The sequence below is a fragment of the Enhydra lutris genome, unplaced genomic scaffold, assembly GCF_002288905.1.
Source record: "Enhydra lutris kenyoni isolate GAN:26980312 unplaced genomic scaffold, ASM228890v2 scaffoldscaffold38, whole genome shotgun sequence".
Classification (NCBI taxonomy): domain Eukaryota; kingdom Metazoa; phylum Chordata; class Mammalia; order Carnivora; family Mustelidae; genus Enhydra; species Enhydra lutris.
The window spans coordinates 4,174,797-4,199,494 of NW_019154122.1; the positions used below are offsets into that span (position 1 = coordinate 4,174,797).

Genomic DNA, 24,698 nt, shown 5'->3' on the forward strand with positions numbered 1-24,698 from the left:
CTGGTAACTTTGCTGTGTGTTTATAGTTTTTTGATGCTTTTACAGTTATTCCCCACCTACTTCTGTTCTATTTTGTTTTTTAGAACTCTGTCCAGAATGCAGAGAGGGCTTATTGTGCCAACAGCAGAGGGACCTGCGTGAATATACTCAGGCCACCATCTATGTTCATAAAGTTGTGGATAACAAAAAGGTACCAGTCCCTCTCATGGCCGTGACTAGTAATGATCAAGTTGGCTTTTTGACTTGCTGATAGATTTTCACTAGAGCCTGCCCAAGATTACATTTTTATTTCCCCGGAGCTAGAGCGTAAGAATTCATACTGGATAAGAATTCAAGATGAATACTTACGGGATTGTATGTGGATTTAGTCAGTTATTGATTTGATACACAAATAATTATTGAATGTCAGCTGTGTGCCAGGTATGGGCTTGGTGTGGAGGGAATACAGTGGTACAGAAGAGAGACCAACCAGGAACCTACCCTCAAAAATATTTGTACCTATTGAGGAAGATCAAGAACAAACCCAGAAAGGGTGATGGTTCAGTAGGGCAGTAAGATCCTGATAGGAAGATCCTGAACATAACCTCCTCCCAGGATACAGCAAATCTACAGCTATATATGGAATCATTACCCCTGGAAGAACTTGAGAACTAGCTAAACAGCTGTTCCACAAAGGATAGAGGGGTCGCAGCAGGATGGGCAGGAGAAGCAGAGATATTATCTCACCAAAAACACCACCCCCATCACAGCCCTCCGTCATGGGGAGGGATCTCACGATATGGACTCCTTCCTGAGGAGAGAAGGGTTTGTGGCACACATCAGGTCCCCCAACTCTTGGGACCTACACCAGAGCCAGCAGTTCTCCAAATGTTGTCTGGCTTTGAAACCAAGGGGACTTCATCCAGGAGAATCATACGGCTGTAGAGAATGGAGATGATGCTTCTCAGACCTCGTCCTGCGCTGGCTGACTTACTTTGGGACCCCGTGCAAAGGCAGCGGTTTGCAAAACGCCTCGATCAGATGTGAAGGAGATTCATTTGCTCATCTTAAAGCATCTGCCAAAGGGGTTAAAGCTTGTTGGGACTCCCTTCAGGGACCGGAGCCGCTGGGGGCCGCACCATTTTAAAATGGTGCGGCCTTGCTCCGCCTTGCTCGTGCGCACACTGGTGGGTACCAGTTTTGTACTCTCTAACCTGCTAGTGTGCTGTGCACTTGTTGCAGACTACCACATCCCCAGCTCCCTGGGGCACCCCAGAGCCAGCAAGCATGCAGTCTCCTCAGGGGATGCCCAGTGGGCACTGGGTTCTTGTGGCCAGAGGGGTTTGCATTTCTGGGCCCACGGGTCTGAAACAATCAGACCATTTGACAGACAGCATAGAAGTCGGAAGTTAAACAGTAAGGTTCAGTGCTTATACTGGGCCACCGGTTTGAGAATAGGAGAGATCGTTTCACCTAACAAATGATCAGGCAAAAAGAGGAAACACAGGAATAGGTTCCAAATGAAAGAATAAGATAAAACCCCCAATCAAAACCATAACAAAACAGACCTAAGTAATTTACCTAACAAAGCGTTCAAAGTAATGGTCATAAAAATGCTCACAGAATTTGGGAGAATATGGATGAACACAGAGGAAAATTTCATTCAACAAAGAGAGAGGAAATATTAAAAAGGACCAAACAGAAGTCACAGAGCTAAAGAACGCAGTAACTGATCTAAAAAAAACACTAGAGGGTTTCAACAGGAGACCAGATCAAGCAGAAGGAAAATAAGCAGTCTGGAAGAGAGCCATAGAACTGAGCCAGAGCAGTAAAATGAAAAAAAGTTTTTGTTTTGGGGGGTTTTTTTGTTTTGTTTTTTGTTTTTTTAAGTAGGCTGCATGCTCAGTGTGGAGCCCAATGTGGGGCTTGAATTCATAACCCTGAGATCAAGATGCGAGCTAAGATTTAGAGTTAGATGTTTAACATACTGAGCTACCCAGGCACCCCAAAGGAAAAAGAATTTTAAAATATGAAACTAGCTTAAGGGACCTATAGTATAACAACATTCATCTTATAGAGGTCCAGAAGAGGGAGGAGAGAAATGGGCAGAAAACTTCTTTGAAGAAATAATGGCTGAAAATTTCCGTAATCTGGGGGAGGAAACAGACACCTGGATCCAGAGAGCCTGGAGAGTTCCAAACATAATGAGCCCAAATAGTCCCACACCACAACACATCATAATTAAAATGTCAGAAGTAGAGAATCTTAAATGTAGCAAGGGAAAAACAACTTGTTTTATATAAGGGAACCTCTGTAAGACTTACCAACACAAACTTCATGCCAGAAGGGAGTGGTAATGACATATCTAAAGGGCTAAAAGGAAAACACTTGTAACCAGGAGCACTCTACCTGGCAAGGATATCATTCAGAGTTAAAGGAACAATAATTTTGCAGACAAGCAAAAGTTAAAGGAGTTCATCACTACTAAACCAGCCCTCTGGGAAATACTAATGGGACTTCTTAAGGTGAATAGAAAGGGTACCAATTAGTAATAAGAAAACGTGACAATAAAAATCTCACTGGTAAACGTAAATACATAAAAAGAAAGTGGATTAATCACTTACAAAGGTAGTCTGAAGGTTAAAGTCATACTAATAATGAGTATGACTGCAATAATTAGTTTAAGTTTTAAAAAATGTAGAAAATGACATCAAAAAACATTGGAGGATTATAAGAAGACAATTGTAGAATGTGACTAAGTTTAACTTGCTGTCAATTTAAAATATACGGGTATTATATGTAAGTTGTTAGCGTGAGCCTTAATGTTAACCAAAAGCAAAAAACTATCATATATACACAAAAAATGAGAACAAACTAAGCAAAGTCATCAAACCACAAGGGAGGAAAGCAAGAGAAGGAATAGAAAGGAACTAGAAAACAATCAAATTGGCAATAAGTATATGTACCTATTAATAATTAAATGTAAATGGGCTAAATTCTCCCATCAAAATAGTAGCTGAATAAATTAAAAGAAAAAACTGCAACCATCTCCCATCCATATGTTGCCTATAAGAGACTCATGTCAGGTGTAAGGACATACATAGACTGCAAGTAAAGGGATGGAAGAACCTGTTTCATGTAAACAGCACTTTGTAATTTCAGTAGAAAGTGTATATATAGAGAAAAGAGATTTTAAAACAAAGACTGTAATAAAAGACAAGGATGGGCATTACATAATGATAAAGGAGTCATTCCATCAAGAGCTTTAAACATTTGTGAATATGCACCCAACGTAAGAATACCTAAATATTTAAGGCAGATGTTAACGGAGGTAAAGGGAGAAGTTGACAGCAATACGGTACTACTAGGGGCCTTTCCTACCCCACTTTTGTCAAAGAATAGATCATTCAGACCAAAAAAAGCCAGTAAGGAAACATCAGCCTTAAATGGCACATTGGACCACACAAAGTTAATAGATATGTACAGAACATTCCATCTAAAAATGGCAGGATACACATTCTTCTGAAATGGACATTGGCCATTCTCCAGGATAAGTAAAAAACCGGAGCACAAAACAAGTCTCAGTAAATTGAAGATTGAAATCATATCGAGCATCTTTTCTAGCCACATTGGTATGAAACTGGAAATTAATTACAAGGAGAAACTGGATAAAAATCTAGATGAAATGGATATATTGCTGGAAATACACAATTTTCTAAGACTGAATCATGAAGAAAAAGAAAATCTGAATGGACTGATTACTAATAAGGAGAGCTAATCATTAATCAAAACATGCCCAACAAAAGCCCAGGACCAGATAGCTTTATTGGTGAATTCCACCAAACATTCAATGAAGATTTAATACCAAACCTTCTCAAACTCTTCCAAAAAATTGAGGATGAAAGAATGCCCCCAACCTTATTTTACAGGGCCAACAAGGAAACCGCATTAAAAAAAAAAAAAAAAATCACAGGCCAGTACCCCTGTAAACACAGATGCAGAAATCCTCAACAGAATATTAGCAAACCAAATTTAACGATAACTTAGAAAGAACATATGGGCCGCCTGGGTGGCTCAGTCAGTTAAGTGTCTGTCTTGGGATCCAGGCCAGCATCAGGCTCCCTGCTTAAGCAGGGAGCCTGCTTCTCCCTCTCCCACTGCCCCTGTTCATGCGCTCACTCACACGTGGCCTCACTCGCTCGCTCTCCTGTCAAATAAAATCTTAAGGAACATACACTGTGATCAAGTGGGAGTTATCCCAGGGATGCAAGGATGGCTCATCTGTAAATCGGCCACCATGATATAGTACATTAATAAAACGGATAAAATCATGATCCTCTCCATAGGTGCAGTAAAGGGTTTGTCAGAATTCAGTCTCCATTTGTTTATTTAATGAAGTTGGAGAGCACAAAAATTAATATATAAAAAATCAGTTGCAGAGTGCCTGCCTAGCTCAGTCCTAGAGCATGGGACTCTTGATCTCAGAGTTGTGAGTTCAAACCCAACCTTGGACATATTACTTAAACAACAGCAACAAAAAATTAGTTGCATTTTTATACACCTAGCACGACCTATCAGAGAAATTAAGGAAATAATATCCTTTACAGTTCCATCAAAAAGAAGAAAATAACAGGGTGTCTGGATGGTTCGTTTGGTTAAGTGCCTTCCTTTGGCTCAGGTTGGAGTCTTGGGATTGAGCCATCCATCGAACTCCTCCCTCTGCCCTCCCCACTCCCTGCTCATTCTCTATTTCTCCTAAAGAAGGTCTTAAAAACAAACCAAAAAAAAACAAAAACAAAAACAAAGAAATCCTCAGGAATAAATTTAACAAAGGAGATAAAAGATTTATACATTGGAAACTATGAGACTGATAAAATTGAAGAAGACATACATAAATGGAAAGGTCTTCCTTGCTAACGAATTGGAAAAATACTGTAAAAATGTTGGTATTACCTAAAGCAGTCTACCGATTCAGTGCCATCCCTGTCAAAATCACAATGGCTTTTTTTTTCTTTTTTGCAGAAATAGAACAAAAACAACCCCAAAATTAGTATGGAACCACAATAGCTCTTTAATAGCCAAAATAGTCTTGAGAAAGAAGGAAAAAGCTAAAGGCAGCACTTTGTAATTTCAAACTGTGTTTTCAAAGCTACACTAACCAAAACAGTATGGTATGGGTGTAAAAACAAGACAACGTTGATCAGTGGAATAAACCCAAGCATTTTTGGTCAAGTATTTTGCCACAGACGAGTCTAGAATATGCAGTGGGGAAGGAACAGTCTCTTCAGTAAATGGTGCTGGGCAAAGTGGACAGCCACATGGAAAAGTACGAAAGTGGACCACTATCTCCCATCTCACACACAAATCAACTCAAAATGGATTAAAGACTTGAATGTTAGAGCAAAAACCATAAAACTCCTGGAAGAAAACAGGCAGCAAGCTCTTTGATATCCCTCATAGTGATACTTTTTTTTTTTTTTTTTTTTGATGGATTCCAAAGGCAACAAAAGCAAAAATCAATAAATGGGACCATATCAGTCTGAAACCTTCTGCACAGTGAAGGAAACCATCAACAGCCTACTGCATGGGAGAAAGTATTTGCAAATCATATATAAAGAACTCCGACAGCACAAAATTGGATCAAAAAAATTGGCAGAGAATCTGAGTAGACATTTTTCCAAAGAAGGAATACAGATGGCCAACATCCTTGTGAAAAGAAACTTAGCATCACTAATCAACAGGGAATGCAACTCTAAACCACAGCGAGTGATCACCTCACACCAGTCAGAATGGCTATTAAAAGTACAAGAAAGAAGCATTTGTGAGCACGTGGAGAAAAAGGGAACTCTTACGCACTACTGGTGGAAGTGTAAATTTGGTGCAGTCACTATGGAAAACGGGATGGAGGTTCCTTGAATTACCATATGATCCAGCAATTCTGCTTCTGAGTATTTATCCATGGAAAACAAAAGCAGTGAGTCTTAAAGATATATGCACCCCTGTGTTCACTGCACCATTATTTGCAATAGTCAAAATGGAGGTAACCTAAGTGTTCGTTGATAGATGAATGGAAAGCGAAAATTGTATTTATGTACCCAATGGAATACTATTCAGCCATAAAAAACAATGAAGTCTTGCCATTTGTGACCACATGGAATGATCTTGAGGGTAGGGTGCACACAAAATAAGTTGGACAGAAATAGCGTATGATTTCACTTGTATATAGAATCTAAAAAACAAAACAAAACAAATAAAACATCGATACAGAGAATAGATTTGTCATTGCCAGGGGTTGGTGTAGGAGAATGAGTGAAAAGGGTGAAGGGGATCAAGGGACAGAAACTACCAGCTATAAAATAAGTCATGGGTGTATAGAGTATGTAATGTATGTGTATAGTGGTGGCTATAGTTAATAGTAATTATATTGCAAATTTGAAAGTTGTTTAAAAAATAAAACTTTTAAAAGTTCTCTAATCACCAGAAAATAATTTCTATAACTTTATACGGTGGCAAGCGGGAACAAGCATTATTTTCGTGTTCATTTCACAATGCATACAAATGTCAAATCACTGCTTTGTACACCTGAAATTGATAATGTTGTATATTAATTATATTTCTGTTTAAAAATGATCTAGAATATCCAATCCAAAAAAAAACAAGAATAAACCCATAAATTCATAAGGTGATTACACAGGAATGAGTGTTTTTGAAGGAAATGTAGCGGGGTGAAGTGGGAGACTGATGAAGGTGGAGGTCACAGTGTTAGATGGGAAATGGCCAAGAAACAGGTCTTAGAGGAGTTGTTTACCTGAGTGTCCACTGCAGAGGTCCAGCCTGTGAAGGGTACCTCATGTGCTTAAGCAGTAGAGTGAGTCGTGTGTAGAACTGCCCTGTCCGGTAGAACTTACTGCAGCGATAGGAATGTTCTGTGTCTTCACTGTATGCTGTGGGAGCCAGTAGCCACGTGTGACCGTGCCTAGGTGACTAAGGAACTGAATTTTTAATTTATTTCAATTTAAACAGCCACATGTATCCGCTGGCTACCATAGGGACCAACACTAGTCTAAAGTGCGGTCTCTTCCAACAAAGGATGGTGATACGGAGCATGGGACAAATCCTATCACATTCGATACATCATACCAAGGACTTGGGCTTTTATTCTGAGTATAGATGTAAGCCATTGGAGAGTTGTAGTTAAGGTCATGGTGTGAATGAATTTATGCTTTAAAGAGGTGACCCTGGCCTCTGTGTTTTGAGTTGGCAAGGGCAGAACAGGAATAAGGAAGGCCAGTTTAGAGCCTCTTGCCCTGATCTCTTTAAGAGTAGATGAAGGAGGACAGATTTGGCTGTATTTTGGGAGCAGGGATGTTAAAACTTAATGCGAATTGGATTTGGAGCATTTCTGTTATATTAGGGATGGCTCTTAGGTAGATCCTGACCTAGATCTCTGGGCATGTCATTAATTTGATTCCAGGATTTGAGGAATTAGAGACCAAACTACATTTTATTTGACGGTTGTTACCAAACACATTGTTTTAGAAGAGTAATTTACCGATTATGCTCTTAAGGTCTTGGGTTCTGCTTCACAAGTTGAACTAAGGCCTTTATTTCCTCATTTGCTGAGAAAGTGCAGTTAACCGGCATGGATTTCTGTGTTTACTCTAAAAATTTAAGTCTTTTGTGGCTATTAGTCCATGTCTACACTGGTATCTTTAAAAAATATCCAGGGATGCCTAGGTGGCTCAGTCGGTTGAGCGTCTGTCTTTGGCTCGGGTCATGATCTCAGGGTCCTCAGATCAAGTCCTGGCTTGGGCTCCTTGCTCAGTGGGGAGTCTGCCTCTCTTTCTCTGCCTGATACCCCCCTGCTTGTGCTTTCTCTCTCTCTCTCTCTGGCAAATAAATAAAATATTTTTTAAAAATTAATAAAAAATAAAAAAATCCAACTTACCTAATTTTAATACTTATTTTGAGTTTTATAACAGTATTTCATAATGTAAAAGAGCATTTCCTTCATGCTTCCTTTTCTTGGTCTTCAGGAAGTATTGTGGCTCCCGCTGTCTGAATGTTTGACAGTCCCCCTGCTAGGGAAAATTTAGAGCATCTTTGGACTTCTGCAAAAATAACGTCATTGCAAAAGTCCAACAATAATAATTCTTCTGCAGATACTGCTTACGTTTATGGTGACCACATTATACATGAGTAAAGCCTAGGATAGAAACAAACATGTTAAAAGAGCACAGGAAGCAGCCCTTGAGTCTCGGTCCTCTGCCGGTTCTATTATCCGCCCCCACCCATTGATAAAGCACCTCCCATCACCTGCCCGGCAAGGTCTGACCATCTTCTCTCTGTGATTGCATTCAGGTGATGAAGGATTCAGCTCCGGAGCTGAATGTGAGTAGTTCCGAAACAGAGGAGGATAAGGAAGAAGCTAAACCAGATGGAGAAAAAGATCCAGATTTTAATCAAGTATGTGTGAAGCTGCTTTTTATTGTCCTACCTTCCGCTGTTCTAAAAGCAGCCAGTCCGGGCCCCCAGACATGGGATGTTTGTCCTCAACTCCCTTTGTTTGCCCTCTTTCCTTAGTTTCCTTGGCACGCAGTCGCAGCCCTGATTTCTCTCAAAAAGCCATGAGATATGTTATTCCAGGATTAATAATACATTTGTTACTATTCAGTAAGAAAGGTTAAAATACAATACAATGATTAAATCTTCTGCTGGAAAAGAAGCTGAAATGGGATCCGTATCTTGGTTTGTTATTTAATCATGGATTTTTTTAAGTATGAAAAAATTAACCCACTTTCCCTCATTACAAACAAAATATGCTATGGCTTTACTAATGGAGTCTATAGAAGTGTTAATCAAATGACCAGGCCAGCCTTCGTCTTTCCTATTTCATTATGATAAATTTAATTTTTTCCACCTCAGATCATCTGTCTGCTCTCTGTGTATTTTGTTACGATTTTCTAGCCCACTTGTTTGGTTGCTTGATTATATTCATAGTGTTTTTGGAGAAAATATATTCATAGTGTTTTTGGAGAGAAGTAACTTAAGAACAGGAGATAACATGGGAATAGAGTCGATACATGGTGTAGGTAAGTTTCAGCTTCTCAAAAAGTCAGACCACAGTGTTGCAGGGTATTCTGTGGATACCTTCAGTTCATGGGATGTCTGCTCTAATTTGAGTTTAGGTTTTGTTTTTGTTTTTGTTTTTTTCCAAGTTTAAACAGATGAGGCATGTGTTTTCTTTCTTTACCACTTAAGTGCAATAAAACTAGTGAAATTACGGCGAACCTCCTCCCTGAAGGAGGGAAGGTGTTCCAGTGGCCTCTGCTGCATCTGTGCTGTTAAAGAGCACAGTTCCCTGGGCTTGCTGGGCCATCGGTACACACCGATACTGTCACTTCTTTTCAACATTAAGAAGGTCTGAAAAGCCCTCTTGACTTGAATCTTGGTCTTCCTGAGGTACTCGTAGTTTTTCAGCCGGTACAGAGAGATAACCCACATTTGTTTTCCCTGGCTTGTTAGATCTCCTACGACACTCACTGTGAGCACCTATGAGAAAGGACAAAATCAGGCACTGGGTGCATCCCCCCGCTGACCGTGATCTGCCCCTCAAATTCCTGCTTCACTTAGTCAGCACTGGCGGGCCCCCGTGCATCAGAACTCACCAAACCTAGACATTTTACAGGAACGCAGACTGAGTTTTGACAGGACATCATAAATACTGTGCTTATTCACATGTTGTAGGTGTAGGCCTTATGTTTCTTGGGGTGGTTTTTGAGATGCTCTCTTTTTTAAAACATTTTTTAAATTTTTTATTAACATATAACGTATTATTAGCCCCAGGGGTACAGGTCTGTGAATCATCAGGCTTACACACTTCCCAGCATCCACCATAGTACATACCTTCCCCAGTGTCCATAACCCAACCACCCTCTCCCTACCCCTCTCCCCTCTGAGACGATCTCTTTTGATTGGAGTTGGCAAACAAAGCTTTCTGGTCAGCTTCTAACCATGTTTGTCATCAGCTCTTCTCATGGCGCCATCGCCTCAGACCATCCATCTTGCAAGGCAGAGATCCCCAAACTGGTCTGTTGGCTTGTTTCAGTTGCTACATTAGAATCACGTGGGTGTTGGGCCGTGAGCATATCCACCGACTTAGGACACTGTTGCCTTACATTGCTTGGCTGGCAGTGAGATACTGTTTCAGTGATTATGTCTTGGAAGTATGGTTTAATAATCAGTTAGAAATCTCATCTTTTTTTCAAGTCTGTTATCACTGACTCATTTTCTATTCTTCTGGTAAACTTTGTAAATTGCTTTGTAAAGCTTGATATGTATGTTCATACTGCCCTCAGCTTCTGTTACTTTAGGCTTTGCTTTTCAGCCCGAGTTATTTAGAAAACTCTATATTTTCAAGTGATTGAGATTTTTGGGAAGCCAGTTTTTTTTTGAATGTCTAGTTTTATTCATTGTGGTTATAACCACAGCAATTTTTAAAGAGTGCATATAGAATTACTCTTCTCAGTTGTGGATGACAACAGATTTCATATTTACAAATATGTTAGAGAATGATGGGAAACCTTGCCTTTTATGCTGTAATTTCTTTTATATATACATTATAATTTTCTTTTGTCTTCCCTCTCCTTGTTTGGATATTGTAATACTCTAGAATGTTTTAAATATTTTATCCCTCAAAAAAAAATCTCAAGTGTGACCTTCCTTTAGAGGAGGAGGTGGTGCCAGAAGAAATGTCATGGCTTTCAGAACTTCGGCGTCCTGACATTTTCTTTGTGACGTGTTACGGTATCTCTGTCCAGTGAGAGCCTCTGCAATTGCTGATTTAAATCCCCGTAATAGGAAAGGCTGCATCTCCACTTGTCCTTAATGGGGAGGAACAGATCCCTTTTTTTCCCTCTAAGCTAGATCAGCCGGGTCCCTTTGACTTTGACCTTTTCTCCAATTCAGGTTAATGATGCACCCAGTGTTGGATATCACTTAGGTAATTGAAACCCATCTAAAACCAGTGGGCTGTTTTTTGTCAGATAAGTTGGATTTAAATGCTGTTTTGTTTTGTTTTTGAAAAAATAATTCTGGGAAAAGCTTTTAGACCCATTTAAAATCAGAACCATTAAAAAAAATATATCTTGCTCAGTGTCTAGGGATTTGTTATTTGGTTGTGTTTTGTATGTCTGTAGTAAAATTATATTTTGTTGTAGATATTTTTATTCTTCCTAATTGTGGGACTTAGGTGCAGCTTGACCTCCTGCAATTGAGGAAAATTATTAACTTTTTCTTGATTTGTTTTTAACTCCCCTTTGCACGTAAGTTTTTAACGAATGTTAGAACCACCTGTGTGTCTCTGTAGACTCCGGGCTAGAGCGGAACTTGGCTTTGCATGGCACCTGGCCAGTGGGTGTCCCCCTGAGCCAGTGCTCTTCTGTGCTTGCGTCCTGATCCTCCTCTGCTTTGTAAGTCTCTGGAGCTCTGTTACTAATGAGTATGTGGCATCTGTGTCCCTAATGACCCCCAGACCGCTCTGCTCATGCACAGCTAACATTCAGTGACAACAGCAGAAACCGGAGAGCCAGGCCTGGGGTTACCTCATCCAGATTTAATTAAAGCAGGGAAAAAATGGTTTAAGGAATCTTGTTTCCCTCATTCCTTGGCCTGGTTCAAAGAGGACTCTTGACTGTTAACCTCCTTCTCTGAGGCTTTTTTGGGAATGTTGGAGAAAGACATTGGCTTTTTATCTATAATTTTTTTTCTGAAGACTGCTACATGATAAATTCTATACCCACGTGTGATAAATTCTGTACCCACATGTATGCCTATACATTTTGCCAAATTATCTTCAGGTAGATGGTGTCCATCATGACTTTTCACCTCTAAATACTTAGACCAACATAAATAAGACTGTGTCCTATGACCCAGGCTCAAATTTCTCAGGTATCCTGAATATGTCTAAAATAATACTTTCTCCTCAAACTAGCATGCTCTCAAGGTATACATTTACTGTATCTAGACTATTGGTCCTACCTTGTCACCTGACCCTTGTCTTTGACATTGTCAAATTTTAGGACAATTGACAATGTCACTTTTTGTCTTTGACACTGAGTGGACACCAGTTTGATTTCTTATAGATTGTCCCACGTCCTGGATTCATCTGATTGCCTCCTTACATTACTGGTGTTCCTTTGTTTCTCTGTTCTCTACATTTTCTGTCCATTGGAAATCGGGTCTCAGTGTCTGATGAGATTCAGGTTTAATATTTTTCAAGACTCTTTCACAGTCAAAGCTATTTTGTGATCCTGTCAAGAGACACAGTGTATCATCCTGTTTTTAGTTAAACCAAGTTTGATGTTTTTATTAATATGGTCTTTTGTTTTAAAGTTCTCAGCTGTTTCTGCTTAGCTTCCATGCCATTCTGAAGGGAAGAAAATGTTTAATACGAACGTTAGGATTCAGGTTGTTTATGAATTAAGTTTAGCAATCTTAAAGTTCTTTAGTTTATCACATGTGTGTTTTCCTGATTTAAGGTCGAAATACCATTTTGCTTTTAAATGTCCTTTATAAAGTAATTAAAAAAAAAAAGTTACATGCAGTGAGGTCTATCCTCCCTTATCTTCTCCCCTGCCCATTCCCCCCCACCCCCGACAACACCCGTTTTCTGTGAGCCTGCTAAAGTAAGAACCTCCGGTGAGTTTCCACTCATTGTTGACACTGAATTTCAGATGGTTAAGGGACCAATAAGTAAACCGGTTTTGCCTACTTAATGAACTTAAGAGCGTGGGTCACAGAGTGGATAATTTCAGTGCTTTCTTTGTTTTGGATCTTTATTATAGAGCAATGGAGGAACAAAGCGGCAGAAGATAACCCATCAAAATTACATAGCCTATCAAAAGCAAGTCATTCGGCGCAGTATGCGACATAGAAAAGTTCGTGGTGAGAAAGCACTTCTTGTTTCTGCTAATCAGACGTTAAAAGAACTGAAAATTCAGGTGAGGAAAATAGAACTTTTGTTGAAGTACACTTTGGACCTTGAGGACCTTCCTGAGTTGCTTCCCCTTACGTTTATATACTCGTCTCTGTTTTCTTTCTTTGTCGGCCATTTTAATTGTAACCTCTGTCTGCTCATAGTATTAATCCATTGAGAGGGGATTCTTGTGATTTCACAATAATGCCTAAATTGACATAAATCTCTCTTTTGGAAAGGCTTAAAATTTTCAAAATAGCTAAGAATCAGGGGCACCTGACTGGCTTGGTTGGAAGAGCATGTGACTTCTGGTCTCAGGGACGTGAGTTCAGGCCCTTGGCTGAGCAGTTATTGAAAAATAAATGTTTAAGGTTTTTTTTGTTTGTTTTTTAAAGATTTTATTTATTTATTTGAGAGAGCGAGATCACAAGTAGGCAGAGAGGCGGGGGAGAAGCAGGCTCCCTACTGAGCAGAGAGCCCGATGTGGGGCTCAATCCCAGGACCCTGAGACCATGACCTGAGCCGAAGGCAGAGGTTTAACCCACTGAGCCACCCAGGTGCCCCTAAAAAGTTTTCTAACCCAGACAAAATAATCAGGAATCTTTGTGTGAAGGTGAAAGTGGTTTGGATTGTGAAAGCTTGAGCAGGTTCTGAGTAGTTTACAAAAATGAGAAACAGCGAGAGCCATTTAACTTGCTGCATGCCAAGGCTGTTCCAGAATCATCGTTCCCTTGCTGTATCCTGCCCTATGTCTTCCTTTGACCACTTGATAAGTAGGTATTCAATCCAGTTACCAGGATCTGCTGTGAAAGGTAAGGGGAACGGGAGCTACTTCATTGTTGATTGACTCCGATGAGTCAGGAATTCTTTCACAATGTTTTTGGTGTCAGATGACTCTTCCTGCTAGAATTTTAAACTTCCCTTTACCATGTCTTATTATGGAGTGGTGTTTTCCAAATTGGTTTTTAAAGATTCATTTTAGATCATTTTCCTCCCCATCCCTCCCCACCGCTCCTCCCAAACAAGCATTGGTTTGCACATCAGTTCAGTGAATGCCAAGTAGGCATTATGAGAATGCTTCGTGATTGTGTTATTTCTCGGTATCAGTACGAAAGTAGTGTAAATGAGCATGGCAGTGGTGTGTCCCAAGATCTAGGCAAGAGCGGCTGATAAGTTCAAGATGTCCAGGAAGAAAATCTGGCCGCTAATCTGTTTCAGGCGCTGATACATACCCAAAATCTTGACCAGATTTCCCTCTTTGCTGCTCGCACGCGGCATTGTTTCCTGGTTCTGCATTTTTCTTGCCGCTGCTATTTATCATTGTAATTGAGGCAGAAGTACAGGCTTCCTTTGAGGGTGTTACATGTTCCAGATTGTCCTGGGAACATTATTTCCCTTGGTTGAACCCGGGGCTCTGAAAATAAACTTGTTGGCATAATCTCTTTACTCTGTTCTTGTACCTTTTACATCTGAGAAAGCTTGTTTCTTCGCCGGCTTTTTGCCTGTCAGTGGTAAACCTCGAACATTCAGAACCTTGACGTTACAGAAAGAGCCCCTGTGGATAAAGACATTCAAAAAGCCTGTTCTGCTTTCTGCTTTTGTTACGGACTACCATTTTTGAAGAACAAATCAAAAGTCAGCAGAAATAATCCTCCGTGTAGGACCATGTTACCTGCACCGAGCTGCTGTCTGAAGCGGAGCCACAGTTCAAATGAAACCCCTGATGTGCTCTTCCTGGATGGGTCCTTTGCGGTGTCCTCCCCTCCCCCACCAAGGCTTTGAGGGCACTGTGATCTAGAGTCAAAACAAAGGGCAGTGAAATGTCATTCTCCCTCACTGCTCAGTGGTAGTGGCTTTGTATGCGTCCACTAGAGGTGACCTTTTGCCTGGCAGCCTGGCCAGCAGTGTGGTTTGTAGCGGGCGTGCGTGGGACCCTCAGTTAGTGGTGGTGGGTGAGGTTTTCTTTTTTCTTTTTTCGGTTTTTTTTTTTTTTTTCGTTTTTTTTTTTTTTTTTTTAAAGTATGTAATGCCTTTTTTAATGTTTGATAGAGCCTTTCCTCCTAGGGATATTGCATTTCCAAGTTAACAGGAGGACAACCTTTGTAAAATTGTAAATGTTTTATTCTGCACAGGGCCCGTTTACAATTTCTTAAAACCTTAAGAAGCTTGCTTTGTCTGATTATTAATTCATCCACCTCTGATACCGTAAAGTAAATGGAAGTACAATTGATTGATCTCCTTTCACAGAAGATGTTCAGTGTTTAATTGTATTATTTCATTTTCCCCAAGATAGGTTTTGAGCGGGCAATGGTGCCTGCCTTAGAGAGGAGGAGACGTTGGCACAGAGGTTAAATGGCTGGTAGCTGAAGGCCAACCGTGGGTTTCCTTATTTCCTTATTGCCCCCACCCCACCCCCTGGCACTGTGGCAAGCAGTCCAGAGCCGCTCCCCGTTAGGGAACAGGGCTCTTGTTGTTCCTCGTGTGCTGCATAGATCAGGGATTCTGCACCTGCTTGATAAAGAGGCCCATATCCGAGTAATTATACTCAGATGTTTTTATGGTTTGTAAATTACTGTACCAAAGGCCTCCATGCCTTTGATTGTCCCGTTCCCTCATTCTGAAAGAGCGTTTTCTCCTCACTAGTGAGTACTTGTTTCTCTTCCATAGCACCCTTTCTGCAGACCTGCCTGTGCCTCCAGCTGTCGAACCGACTCTTTTCCTCTGTCCTCCCCAGATCTGACATATGCCTTCTGCCAGCGTCTAGGCTACGTTGTTCTGCCCTTGCTTTCTGAACCCCTCCAGGGTGGGATTACGCACTCACTTGTATATTTCCAGCACGGAGCAAAGCATTCAACTCATAGTGGCTTCTTAATAAAAGCTTCATTAGTTGTTGAATGAATTTAATTAAGTGTCCTTGTCTGTGTTCTCAAAACGTAAAGTACTGAGCATCAGCCCCTCAGTGAGGGTGCTTGTGGCTGGAGCTGTGTGCTTTGTCCAACCTCGTGGGGTTAGGGGATGTGAGCAGGCATTCCTGCAGGCCAGCAGCTGTGACATCTCCCACAGTAAGCTGGCCCTAGACACCTCCACTGAAACTCTTTCTTCCTCCTGGGTCCCCTTTATTAATCCCGGGCTGGCTGTTTTCTGCCTGATGACTGCCGGGCCGGCTGTGATAGACGTGTCCTGGTAGTGCTTCTTACCAGTTTACGGTTATGGGTACGCAGGCAGATCATTGATGTCAGTGCCCGTGAACCACGGAGTTGTCTCTGGTTTTTGTTGTTTTTTAAAGATTTCATTTATTTACTTGACAGAGAGCGCACACAAGCAGGGGGAGCAGCAGGCAGGGAAGAAGCCCGATGTGGGGCTCTCCCAGGACACTGGGCTCATGACCTGGGCCAGAGGCAGATGCTTAACTGACTGAGTCACCCAGGCGTCCCGATCCATCTGTTTGTTTCTCGGGAGCTGATGTCCTTCTGTGAAGTCCAGTTAAGATTCTGGCCTAACCAGAAGGAACTGGGAGAGGAGGCCGCTGTTGTTACCCTTGTTCTTACTTTTCTGTATGCCATTATTAAAATCACATTTCTACTCATGATCTTCCTGGCCTGGAAAGCTCTTGGGCCCTATTATACACACAGTTGGCTCAGGGTTGCTTTGTCCTTCCAGACACAGAGTAGAGGAGTAGAGTGCGTATAAAGGTAGAATAGTTTTCCCACAACATCGTGAATATTGATGTAATAAAACATGCATGTTGTAAAAATACACGAAGCATTGAATAAGTTATGAAGCATTATAAAATGAATTCTCTTTAAAGATTTACTTATTTTGGGGGGAGGATGGGCAGAGCAAGAGAGTCTTCTTCTTCTTTTTTTTTTTTTTTTTTTAAAGATTTTATTTATTTATTTGACAGAGATCACAAGTAGGCAGAGAGGCAGGCAGAGAGAGGGAGGAAGGGAAGCAGGCTCCCTGCTGAGCAGAGAGCCCGATGCGGGGCTCAATCCCAGGACCCTGAGACCATGACCTGAGCCGAAGGCAGAGGCTTAACCCACTAAGCCACCCAGGCACCCCCAGAGCAAGAAAGTCTTAAGCAGACTCCGCACTTAGCATAGAGCCCGACACAGGGCTGGATCTCATGACCCTGAGATCTCAGGTGCCTGTCCAAGGCCAACTCCTCCTTGTCCACCCACTGGTAATTACTCTCCAGAAATGATAAAAATAAGACATTTTTGTGATGTTGGAAAAAATGTGTATTATGCATACGTTTCTGAATGTATTTTTTCATTTTTAACAATTAGCTTGAATTAAGATGGAGTGTATATATATGGTCCCTTCCCTTAAGAAATTCATATTTTGGGGGCTTCTGGGTGGCTCAGTCTTTTAAGCATCTGCCTTCAGCTCAGGTCATGATCCAGAGTCCTGGGATTAAGTCCCATGTCAGGCTCCCTGCTCAGCAAGTGGCTTGCATCTCCCTCTCCCTCTGCTGTTCTCCCTGCTCATTCTCTCACTCCCTTGCAAATAAATAAATAAATAAAATTTAAAAAAAAAAGAAAAGAAAAATTCGTATTTTGGTTCCTAGAGACAAGACCATCTAAGAATATACAGTGGTCTTAAGCAGAATTACATAGTTGAGGCTTGCTGAAGGAATTAAAACCGAAAGAAGAATCCAAATGGCCCACTGGTTAATTTAAATATGGTCTTAGGAAAGAATTTGGACTTGACTTGACCAAAGAATGTCGGACCTCGGCACGATGAGAAGCGACCGTGATTTCCTTGCCCAGGCCCTAAAGCCAGAGGAGCCGTCAGCGTGCTCCCCCTTCTCCTGGGATTTCCCCGCACCCCTCATTGAGGGGGCACAGTGCCCAACAGAAGGATCGTGGCTATAATTGTTCTCCACCAACCCCCCCTAAGGATGTTCTCTGATATGCTGGGATGATAGTCTCGGTGGGAGAGAAGCCAGTGGGCTGACTGCACAGAGTAGTATCTTGTAGTCTGAAGACTTGTTTGTTTTAAAGGATCCGTGTGTTCACTCATTCAGATAGGGCGTAAGTCGCGGTATTTTGCCTTATGCGCACTTTCTTTTGTATTGGCACAGATCATGCATGCGTTTTCGGTTGCTCCTTTTGACCAGAATCTGTCAATCGACGGAAAGATTCTAAGTGATGACTGTGCCACCCTCGGCACCCTCGGCGTCATTCCCGAATCTGTCATTTTGTTGAAGGTAGGTAAAGGCTCCTCACCTGAGGAAGTTCTAGAAGGTTTTGGTGACCTGCACCCACACGTAAACTACTGGTTGTGACAGGGGTTAAGATGGCCTCCGTTCCTCGGCAGGGCATGGTAGGGAGCAGCCGCCGTGAGTTTCTGCTGGCTTCTGGATTCTCTGGCTCTGGCTGAGCCACAAGAGACTGAGAGGAGGTCCAGACATCGTTGGTTCTTGTGGGGTTTTCATAATTTTTTTTAAAAGTAATAGATATAGATTTAGCCTGTGCCCAAATTTGTGGGTCAGCAGAATTACTTAACCATACTTCTGTTAAACCGTCCTCTCTTTTCCTCGGTCTTAGAAGCACCAGCCAGTCAAGCTAGGAAACAAATACAAGACACGAGGTTTGGCCACAACGGGCAAAATACTTTTGGTTGTCTTAATGGGATTCTTGGCCAGGCCACGGAGATTGACTTCGGGTAGAGTAGAGTTAGGAGAGGTGAGAAGAGTTTTAGAAAGGAGGGGTATCTGAGAGGTTGTCAGGGGAAAAGAGTCATTGAGCCGGCCTCATTAGCCCAGTCCCTCCCTTACTCTCTCCCTATGCGCTGGGTTGCCTTGCTTCCCTTTGCCTCTTTGGTTTCTGGGCTAGAAGTATCCCCACTGTGCCAAACACCACTGTGTCACGTGGTAGAAGATTTGTCAGGTTTTTGAACTTGGGAAGTATATGCTTTTCATACCGTGGAGCCTCAGTTCTGGGGAGATGCATTAGGCCCTTGAAACCACGAAGCACACCCATGCCCACTCCTCCACCCTAGTCCGACCACCCGCCCCTCCCTCTGTTCACTTCTTTGCTTTTCCTGCAACTGTAGGTTCTGTGGAATTAGTTTGAAGACGTGAAGTTGCCAAGTCCCTAAGGACCCTCCATCCAAAATTTCTGAAACGACCTGTGTTAACCAAAGGACTTGCCCTTCAGGCGGGCAGCTAGAGTCCATGCTGGTCATTGGCCTCTTGGCCCGCGCAGCTCACCCTGCCACAAGCTTGCGCTCCATGCTGGCTTCCATCCTGGATAGGCGATGGGTGTTTTGTCCTGGTAGCAAGGAGGGACACAAATAAATGTCTTTTTAAGCTAACATATTTTTTTAGGGGACCAGTCTGACTTGGTTTCCACCTAACTCACTCTGTCACTATCACTGCTGCTTCCTAGCTCCTGTAACTTTCATCTTCGTTTTGTAATCTCATGAGATCTAAACATTTCCATTTCAAAAAGCGTTTTTAGGAGCAGGAAAACAGCACCAGAGATGATGTAGTTTTGGAGGTGATGAGTCTAGACCTGCATCGTTGTTGGCGGGGGCGTCCTCTGTCAGTTCTGGATATGGCTGGCTGGGCCCGATGTCTGTTCTCTGCCGGTGCTCGCATCTGTATCCTGTGGCCACACTTGTCACCTCGTGGGCCAGACCCATGTCAGGAAGGTTTGGCCTCCTCCTGCTCCAGGCTTCTGCTCCCCCAGGTCTTGAATTATCTTCCTTTGTCTTTCTAGGCTGATGAGCCAATTGCGGATTATGCCGCAATGGATGACGTCATGCAAGGTAAAGACCGACTCGTTCGAGGAATTTGTTGCTTAACTTGTCAGAATGAGGGGGGATTACACCGAGTGACGCTTTTACTTTTAACTTCGAGAAAGGTTCTACAGGATGATAGGGTGGGATCTTAACAGCATTTATCTTAGAAGCTCAGATCAAGGGAAAGATACAGACAAAAACTAGGGAAATGGAAAGCCGAGAAAAGAGTAACAATTATTTAGCTGACCCAAGGAAGCCGGTGTACAGGTGAGTCTGTAAGTGGAAGAGGTCTGTAAGAAGCCAAGTTCATTCAGATACCAGAGCCTGACACCAGAAGGAGGGCGACTGCTTACAGCCCCTCCCTTGACATCCTGTCACTGCTTCTTCCCCTACCTGTGCCTCATGTGGCCACCGAGGGTGTGCGGCGTCTCTGGCCTTCGAACAACTTCACCAACTTCAACCATGAAGGCGAGAAAAAGCCTGTTCATAGCACTTAGGAAGAGCACCCCTAGCTTTCTGTTCAGATGCTGGCAGCCATCTCTGCCTCCCATACCGGAAATCAGAGATCCCACTCTGGGGAGAGTGGCCAATTCAAAAAAGTCACCTACAGAAATCTGTTGCTTTTTTAAGTGGTTCATCTTCCAGGTACCCTTCAGGGAAGCTCCCCAGCGCCCCCTGAACTGAGTCCTTACTCTTCAGTAGGTGAGAGGGGCAGCTCCAGACCACCAGGCGTTGGGGGTGTGAGAGCATGGAACCTAAAGGCTCTGTCTGCAGACCGGAAAAAAAAAAAGAGCCCAGAAAAGCAGTTGATGCAGGAAGCATATGAAAGCTTAAAAATTAACTCTGTGTAATATAGAAAAACCACATAGCCAGGGGACTGGTTAGAAGGAACATTCAGAGAACAGAAAGGAATTCACGAAATTAAAAACCAATTGCGCCAAGGGCCCGATACCATAAGTGAAAATCTAGGTATGGGAAGATCCTAAAAGCATCCAGAGATGCAAAGGAAAATGAGTCCCATTTATAGGATGAAGAGTGAAGGAGACAGGTGCGTGGAGCTGTGCCCACAGGCTTCTGAGGAAAACTGAATTCCAATCAGAATTGCACAACCAGACAGACTTTATTCTACCCTCATGTTTCATGGCTTTTTGTGAACAAATGTGAGGCCTCAAAACACTTCTGTCCAGTGTGCCGTTTGCCGGGATATGATGGAAGGGTGTGCTCCACTGAAACAAGGGTGTAAGTCAAGAAAGAGTTTAATGTTGGAACAAAAACATAGGGATCCAACAAAGGAAAAATGTCCTAGAAGATGGTGAAGGGGAGTCCTGGAAGAGAAGCTCTGCGGCAGACAGCATGAGCGCCCCAAGTCCAGGTCGCGGCCGTGCGGGCTGTGGCGGTCCGTGTCCGCAGGGCAACGTGGAAGTGACGGATGGCCGTCTGGAGGTTTAACGTCTTTAGAAGAGCTTCTGCTTGAGTTAGAGATAGTACAGAGAAAATGGAAGTCATAAATAATGCGGCAGTTACCAAGACCAAAAAGAAAGAAAAAAGTCCTCCCAAACAGGAAATAGAACCAAGGTACACGAAGCAGTTAGACTGTGAGCACTGTTCAGAGAGGAAAAATATTGGGACTACCGGAGACCCAAGGGCTTAAAAACACCTCTGTCAGGAGGATACCTGGGTTAAGGGGCAGGTGGTGTGTAAGAGTTGGTAGAAGAACTAAATGTTTATCTTTCGATGAGGAAGCTAGTAGATATCCTCTAAAGTTAGGAACTAACAATATGGTTGACCCTTGAACAGCATAGCTTTGAGCTGTGCAGGTCCACTCATACGTGAGTTTGTTGTTTTTTGTTTTGTACTCGTTTTTTTTTGTTTGTTTGTTTTGTTTTTAAAGATTTTATTTATTTATTTGACAGAGAGCGTGAGATCACAAGTAGGTGGAGAGACAGTCAGAGCTGGGGGCGGTGCGGGGAACAGGCTCCCCGCCGAGCAGAGAGCTCGATGCAGGGCTCCATCCCAGGACCCTGAGATCATGACATGAGCTGAAGGCAGAGGCCCAACCCACTGAGCCACCCAGGCACCCTATTTGTTTGTTTGTTGTTTTGTTTTCTCAGTAAGTGTATGTACAGCACTGTAAATGTATTTTCATTAACATTTTTCTCAGGGCGCCTGGGTGGCTCAACCAGTTAAGTGTCTCTTGATTTCGGTTCAGGTCATAATCTCTGGGGCCCTGGGATTGAGCCCTAGCTCAGGTTCCCTGCTGAGTGGGGAGTCTGATTCAGGGTTCTCTCTCTCCCTCTGGCCCTCCCCCACTTGCTCTCTCTCTCAAATAAATCTCTTTTTCTTTTTTTTTTTTTTTTTTTAAAGGAAAAATAACTTTTTTTTTTTTTAGCTTACTAGATTGTAAGAATACAGTCTGTAATACATACAACCTAACAAAATATGCCTTGTATAACTGTTCTCAGGAAAGCTTCCAGTCAACTTTTGGGGGAATCTAAAAGTAAATGTAGATATTTGACCATGTAGTGAATCAGTGCCTCCAACCCCGAGTTGTTCAAGGGTCAACTGAATAATAAGCACATTATCTGGAAATAAAGTCTAGAAGAAGGGGCTACCTGAGGCCTGAGTGGTTCATTCTAGAGAGCGGGGGAGACGCAGCTCCAGAGGGCATCTGTCACATGCTTTCTCCAGGCCTGCCTCCCCCTGGTGCTCTGTAAAAGCTCTCTCCGGTTACGACCATTCCTTTACTGTTTGACTTTTCAAATGACGCACGTGTGTTGCTTTGATGAAAGTAAGACATGCAGAAAGATCACCATCTGTTTATTCTCACCCAAAACTTCAAAAGTAATCATTATGGGTGAGTAAGGTAATGAGAAGTTATTTTAAACTTTCTGTCTTTAGGCAGCAAAGTGATATTACTGTTGTCTGTTCCAGCAGTGTTTTCATCTTGGAATTATCTCTCTCTCTCTCTCTCTCTCTCTCTCTCTCTCTCTCTCTCTTTCTAGTATGTATGCCGGAAGAAGGGTTTAAAGGTAAGTTACATTTGTCATGTTTTGTTCATGAATGTCAAGAGTCCTACTGTAATTTTCTCTTAAAGCGAAGGCTATAATTTGATTTTAAAATTTAATTCAATCTGAGTCTCATGACTGAAGTTAATTTTAGTTAAATGCATTTTTTATTCAAGCTTCTTCATTATCGTTTTCAGCACTCGGGCCTCAGATAGGGCCTGTGTGTTCACAGTATCTACTGCCAGATGTCAATTCTGCTTTCCCTTTCTCGGTTGGAGGGTCAGGGTGGGTGGGGAGGTTGGGGATTAGCTAGCGGCAATTCGACATTTATATTTACTCTTCCCAGTTCCTTCTGCCAGTTTCATCTTAGAGGAAAACAGTTTGTGTATCACTGGTAAAAATTAGAGGAAAGGAATTTGCTGAATTCTGTCCGCTTTAATGAAAAGGTTTCGTCCATCTGTGGCGGACCCAGGCATTTCTTGCAGAATTACTTTGGATGGAGACGCAGTGGTGTGTTGTCACCTCATGGCCACTGTAGTTGTGTACGCCAGTAATACTTATTAATTTGTCAAATACAGACCTTTGATATTTGCAGATTTAACTCTTGCCATCCTGAATCTCTCTGGCCTACTCCAGAGGCCCATGGCAGCTTGTGAGTTTGCTAAGGAATGAGTTTGAATCAGATACCAGGGATTCTTTGCTAAAGCAAAGAGTGAGCAGAGCTCTAGCCTAAATGAAGCCTTCCTGTCAATGCAGCTTTGCTGCCTTCACGTTACCACTATAAAGACCTCCTGATGTGGTCAAAACAAAGCAAAACAAAGCAAAAAATTTCTGTATGAAACATGGGCATCAAATGAAAGCATCAATGAAATCTGATTAACGTGTGTGAAGATACTGCGTAGGAAACACATGGATTTCAACAGAAATGTGATTTAGCCGAAAGCCTGGCCTCTGCGGATATTTTTTCTTATCCTTCAGCGTCAAGGGGCTGCTGTGCTCGTTTGTTAAGTTGGATATTCCCTGTTGATGATGCGTTCTTGGCAAATGGAATACATGAACTCTTACTTTTCAGTTCACAGCTGTACCTCCACGTATGTTTCTTTTCCCAGGTACTGGTCTACTCGGACATTAATCTTTTGAACACTTGCTGACGGCTAAAGAAATGACCAGAAGGGAAGCGAGGAGTTTGGCATGTTAGGGCATTACCGAAAAAGTGGATTTAAGAATTAAACCATTCTATGACTCTTCCAAAAGGCAGAGAACTCTTCCGAAGTGACTGTCCCAAATGCCTTATGTCAAATAAAGCAGATTGCACTGAAGGACATCAGACTTGAAGGAAATGTTTCAAATTTTATATTTAAGGGAGGGTGGTGGGTGGGAGGGGGCAAGTACGGATCGAACCAGTTTAGTAGCAGTAACAGTAAATCATGTTTACATATGAGATTTATAGTCACGGGAGGGAATAAAGTTCTGTTATATTTCCTTGCTCGAATTTCATACCAGATGCATTGGTCCATAAAGGATTTGTATCACAGTAGATGGGACAACATTCTGCTCTGAACTAAAAAGTAATTCTTTAGAGACATAACCTGCTTACCAATACCTGTCTTTGATTCATATTTTACTTTCAATAAAGCATGAAAGTGAAGAACTTGCCGTCCTTGTGGAAAAGTGTCTTCAGATTAGCCTCCTCTCCGCGCCGGCCCCAGCGCACCCGCGTACACACAGCCCAGCGGTCCCTCTCTCGGCGTTGGGTCAAGCAGGAGGCACCCAGATGTCTCCTGCCTCGGCTTGGGCTTCAGTGCTCTGGCTTTCATGCGTTGAGAAAGGATGGCGAATGTCTGACGTGTGATAGCATCTTCCTCCAGTTTTGCTCTTTATTCAGAATTGGGAAATTGAGTACACCTCGCACTTTTGAAAAATCTGACCACCTGCCTTATCAGAAGAGTAACAGTGGCCTGAAGTACGTTCGGATAACACAAGGTTTT

The 24,698-nt window shown here is 42.3% G+C and overlaps 1 protein-coding gene across 7 annotated transcripts in view; it reads left to right on the forward strand.

Annotated features, from left to right (window-relative positions):
• LOC111154599 (ubiquitin specific peptidase 48) overlaps positions 1–24,366 on the forward strand; it is a 94,054-nt gene extending 69,688 nt beyond the window's left edge. For 6 of the 7 annotated variants that reach the window (XM_022514273.1, XM_022514274.1, XM_022514275.1 and 3 more), the window contains 7 exons: positions 84–190; positions 8,341–8,445; positions 12,825–12,980; positions 18,042–18,167; positions 19,684–19,732; positions 22,708–22,734; positions 23,820–24,366. In XM_022514273.1, the coding sequence (XP_022369981.1) occupies positions 84–190; positions 8,341–8,445; positions 12,825–12,980; positions 18,042–18,167; positions 19,684–19,732; positions 22,708–22,734; positions 23,820–23,842 (593 nt within the window). In that variant the 3' untranslated portion in view covers positions 23,843–24,366. The remainder of the gene's footprint in view (positions 1–83; positions 191–8,340; positions 8,446–12,824; positions 12,981–18,041; positions 18,168–19,683; positions 19,733–22,707; positions 22,735–23,819) is intronic. The other variant, XM_022514279.1, reaches the window with a different exon arrangement.
• The last annotated feature ends 332 nt before the right edge of the window (positions 24,367–24,698 follow it).